Raw genomic sequence first — 5,150 nt, 5'->3', positions numbered from 1 at the left:
TCATCCACAACTAGACTGAAGAACAAAACGACAACAACTTGTCTGTTCCCCTTCCCCAATTCCCCAGCACTGTTCCCATCCCCCGAATTCCCCAATAAAAAATCTTAAAAAAAAAAAAAAAGACAGAGTACACTGTGCCCCAGCTCAACCCACAGACTCCTCATCGGAACACCCATAGCTTGACTGCCCAAAGGGGACCAGCAGGTCACAAGGTCAGGACACATGTGGGGGACGAGGGGTTCCCGTAGGCACATGGTGTTTGTAGGTTGGACTCCATAGAATATTCTTTGCTTCCACAAAGAAACAGCCTCTTCTATCTACATTTGTCTTGAAATTCAAGGGCATCTTTGGTTAATTTGTTTTCCTACTTCGGTCCAGACACATGGTTTATAGAAATAGTTCCCTTTGCTCTTATGATGACTACAGGAAAATCAAAAGTTCAAGCCCAAGGGTAAATGGTAACTGAAACCAGCTTCAGTATAAGGGAGACAATAGGGAAAAGTGGCGACTGTGACAAAAGGGGGTAACATTAGGAAACATGGACCTAGGATTTATCACTGTCCCCTATGTTAAAAAACCAAGAAACTCAGGTTTTTCATAAAAATTCTCCATTTTAAAAACTCTACATGGATTGAACCAATCACATCAGAGTGCTGGATTCAGCCTCTGAACCACCAGTTTGCAAACCCTGATCTAATCCACGGGTGGTTAAAAGACCTAGGTGCTTTCTCCTCCAGCCTTCTCTGCTCACTCAAGCGGAGACCCTGTATGTGAGAAACTTCTGGCTTCCTTTATTTCTTCCATCTAGGCCGTTAACCCCACCTGTGGCCCACGCCTGTCCTGTGTCCCAACACAGGAACCAAATGGAATTCTGAAAGAGCCTGCACAGGGATTCACCTGTGGGTGGATATCAGCGCTCAGCCATGTGGGAGGGTCCTGAGCTCCCCTCTCTTATAAATCACAGGCCACCAGGAGGCAAATATCTCTCTCTCTCCCTGCTAACTTGAAGCAGCTTCCGGAACCACCACCACACACCACCACGCCCCCCTGCCCCGCCCCGAAACTTACCCCAAAAGAGGAAGTTCAAAGCAGAAAAAGACAGAAATTAAAACACAAAAAAGCTGGTTGGACAGAAAACCTCAAGGGCACTGGAAATAGCAAAATGCTCACCTGCCAACCAACCAACCAATCTCTTCGGGGCCTGCTTGATCCTGGGAGACAGGTCAAAGTCCCGGGCACGGCTTCTGCCTTCCTCACTAGCCACGTCTGCCACTGCCCGCCCCCCCCCACACACACACACACAACTGCTGCTTTTCTGCCCTGAAGAACACCTGCTTTGTCCCACTTGCAAGTTCTATTCCCTCTGCTAGGAATATTTGTCTCCTCCCTCTCAGCCAACTCCTATTCATGCGTCAGGGCTCAGCCTAAAATGACGCTGCCTCAGGGAAGCCCTCCCTGATCACACCCAGACAAGGTCGGGGTCCCTCTGCTATTTACCCTCCTGGATCCTGGATATGTTCTTCCTCTTCCCTGCACATTTCTCCATGGTTACCCCTCAGGTCTCCTCAGAGAGGCTTTCTCCGCATCTTGTCTTGCAGACACGGATACCGCTATCATATCACCCCATTTTCTGTTATGTTCACCCCATGTTATGTTCTGCACGGCATTCATCACAATTTAGAGGTTTTGTGTGACACGCTCCTGTGGCATTACCAGTGCCTTGAATATAGTAGGGGTTCGAGGTGTTGAATGAAGCAGGTCCACTTCACCAGGAACCCCAGGACACCCCTAAGACAGGGGTGGGCTGGTCTGAAACTCCTACTGCTCCATTTAAAAGCCAAAAGTGGGTCTTAGGAGAAGGGCTGGTGTGGGAGGGACCTGCTGCCCAGGCCTGTCCCCAAACCAGATCTCCCTTCTCCAGCTCCCTTGCCCATCTACAAACAGCTTCAGCTCAGGAACCTGCTAATGAATTAAGCTTTAAGTAGAGGCTGCAAATGACTCTGCTCTAGCAGTTTCTGCTTCTCTTGGTAAATAAACTTCAGTAAGCGCTCTAAATGGGTTTATTGCCGAACGGAGCTACAGGGAGCTGGGCTCTTCATTACAGCTTTTACAAATGAGCGTGAGCCAACCCGTGTCTGAGTTAAAGAGAGCCCTGAGTGAGAAAATGAACTTAATGCCCACAGTTTCTCTTGAAGGCTGTCCCTAATAGAGACAAAATAAAGCGGAAGTTTAGCCACTGGGCACGGTGACATCTCCCTGCTGAGAGCCAGGGAGAGAAGGAACAAGAAAGACACTCAAGTTACTTACACCAATGAAAAACTGTAGACAGCCTAAGAGCCCATCCCTGGGGACATAGCTCATAAGTACATACACCCATAGGACATCCCCTATTCCTGGAGGACCTCAGTCTTCCCAGCTATAAAATCGACGTTAACAACCTCCTAGCCACTGAGTCACTGCCAGGATGCAGTGTCATATCATCCATGAACAGAGTTCCGCACCCTGCTGTACACGGTCTGTGCCTAGGGAATGGGAGTCATTATTATTTAATTGTGGAATACTAGAAAGGCAAAGAATGACATAGACCTACACTCGCCTCTATGGAAGCCACCAGCTTCAAATGACTGTTGAGCCCTTAAAATGTGGGTGGTCCGAGCTGAGATGTGTTATAAGTTCAATAGTGGAAACCTGATTTGGAAAACGCAGTACAAAGAAAAGAACGGTAAAAAATCTCATTACATGTTCTTACACTGATTACGTGTTGAATTGATATACTGGATACACTGTTATTTAAAACATATTGAAACTAATTGCACCTGTTTCTTTTTCCTTTTTTATGTGGCCCCTAGAGCATTTAACATTACACGAATGGCTCACATTTGTGGCTCAGATTAGATTTCTATTGGACACCCCTTACGGATACATTCTGACATGGAACTATGTCCATGCTGGTTTTTTATAATTGAGATATCATTCACATACCATAAAATTCACCGTTTTAAAGTATACAATTCGGTGGTTTTCAGTCTAGTTACAAAGTTGTGCAACCATCACCACTAATTCCAGAACATTTTCATCACCCGGGAAAGAAGCCCTGTATCTCTCCATTAGCGGTCACCTCCTCTTTGCCCATGCTGTTCTGAGTAAAGAAAAGCGAGTTGCAGAACAGTAGTACAGTATCAAGTGGGGTTTTATAAAAACGAATATATATTATTATTTACATGCCATATCTGTGAATACATTTTTAAATGTTTGCAACGGTGTACACCAGACTCTTAGCGATAGTCATCTCTGGGAACTAGAGTCGGGATGGGAGAGAAAAGGGGGCGGGTGCTCACCCTTTATTTTATATAATTCTGTACTGCTTTTGAGATTTAAAACGAGCACGAGTTGGATTTCTAGCCCTACGTACGTAGTAACTCCTGGTGAACTTGGGTCAATAACTTCTCCACGGCACTGTCAACAGACCGGCTTCAGCTGGAAGGTTAAGGGTCTAGATTTAGATCTACTTTTTATTCTATGCGTTCAAAATAGAAAGTACAGCCAGAGACTAGGTCTTCTCCCTCCTAGCAACAGACGGGACCGTGGCCGGGTGCGTCCCCGCACAGGCGCAGCCTGCCCGCCTCCTCCCGGGCATCTGGCAAGCAGCTCGGAGCGGGGCGCCAGAGGGCCCCGGCAGGGGGTCTGCGTCCCCCAGGGTCCAGCCTAGCAAAGGGCAGCGGCTCCCAGCGCGCGTAGGTCCGGCGCCCCGGCCTGTGTGGGGGAGCCCCCGTGGTGGGGGGATGGGAGCCGAGTCTGAGTCCCCGGAATCCGTGGGCGGGCAGAGATGCGCGACCTGCCGCGCCAGGCAGCCGCCGCTCCGCAGAGGACGGGACCCTTCGGGCCTCCCGCTTCAGGCCCGAAGCCCCTGCGTCCGGTGCTTCCGATAAGATGCTGCGGGGAAGCGGAGGGTTCAGGTCTGGGTCCCGGGTCGCCAGGGGCCCGCGCCCGCCTACTCTGCCCCTGGGGCGCGAGGGTCTCCCCCATCTCCATCCCCCGCCCCCCCCTACCTCAGCCCGGGGCTCGGGAGTCAGGAAGAGCGCGAGCTCGCGCGCCCCGCTGCGCACGGGCTCCGGCCGGTCGGCGTCCACGAGCAGCATCAGGAGCGCGGCGGGGTCCGGCTGGCGGAGGCTGCCGGGGAGCCGGTCACGGCGCCCCGACCTCGGAGCCCCGCCCCCGGCCTGTCGCACGCCCCGCGGCCCGCCTGGCGGAGGGGGCAGCGCCACCTGGTGGCGCGCGCTGCTCGCGGCTCCGGGCCCTCGCGCCGCTCGGTGAACCAGGGATTCTGCAACTCGCTTGCAGATTGCGGTCTCCCGGGGCCCTCATCAAACTCCCCACATCCAGGCCGCGCGCGGTCTCTGGGGCTGGAGCCTGGGCATCGCCAATACTTTTCGAAGCTCGCCAGGTGGTTTCCACATACATCCGAGTTTGAGAACCATCGCTATAGATGATCGCTTTCCACTGGTATCCGGGGGAGTGTGTGTGTGTGTGTTGGGGGGGGGCAGTGTTTCCCAGCCGTCCCCGGCACTTTAACACGCCCTGGGGAGCTTTTAATAGCCGGGAAGCAAGGCCTCACCCCGGGCCGATTCAACCATCATCGCTGGGGGCGGGGCTTCGGCATCCGTTGTGTTTAAAGCTCCGCGGGCGCCCCAGCGTGCGTCCGGGATAGGGATCCGCTGTCCTAGAGAATCCTTCCATTTAAAGACCAGAGCGTCCCGCCCGCAAGGCCTGTCCTCCGGCCACTGGGCCAGGAGGAGCGTGTGGGGAAATGAGGGAACGCGGGGGTGGCGGCCTTCCTCCTCCCAGAGGCAGCTTTTAAAATAAGCTCCCCGGGGAATTCTTCAGCGCCCTAAACCTGACCCCTCAAACACCCCTAGGAGGCTTGTCTAGACCCTTTAGACTCCGAGGCTGGAGAGGGTGGGGTGCATCCCCACAAAGCCATGCCCTATATTAAAGTTCTAAACAAGGTAAAGAGGTATGGGGAAGTCTAGAGTTCTAATTTTCCCCATGATAACTTTTCTTTTAAAATGTTAAACTCGTTTTTTAAAATCGGGCTGGGTTTAGGGTTGCAAATAAATATACAGGACGCCTCTCCCCCCCCCCCCCCCCCC

General features: G+C 52.3%; 1 protein-coding gene across 1 annotated transcript in view; it reads right to left on the bottom strand.

The window, feature by feature from the left end:
- Window positions 1-5,150, bottom strand: part of BCAS4 (breast carcinoma amplified sequence 4) — a 59,663-nt gene that overhangs the window by 51,246 nt on the left and 3,267 nt on the right. Inside the window, exon 2 of the mRNA XM_019640920.1 lies at window positions 4,050-4,360. Within this exon, the coding sequence (XP_019496465.1) occupies window positions 4,050-4,360 (311 nt within the window). The remainder of the gene's footprint in view (window positions 1-4,049; window positions 4,361-5,150) is intronic.

The sequence above is a fragment of the Hipposideros armiger genome, unplaced genomic scaffold (assembly GCF_001890085.2).
Source record: "Hipposideros armiger isolate ML-2016 unplaced genomic scaffold, ASM189008v1 scaffold_54, whole genome shotgun sequence".
In the NCBI taxonomy this organism is placed as follows: Eukaryota; Metazoa; Chordata; class Mammalia; order Chiroptera; family Hipposideridae; genus Hipposideros; species Hipposideros armiger.
The sequence above is the reverse complement of the archived record's forward strand: the minus strand, read 5'-3'. Positions and strand labels throughout refer to the sequence as shown.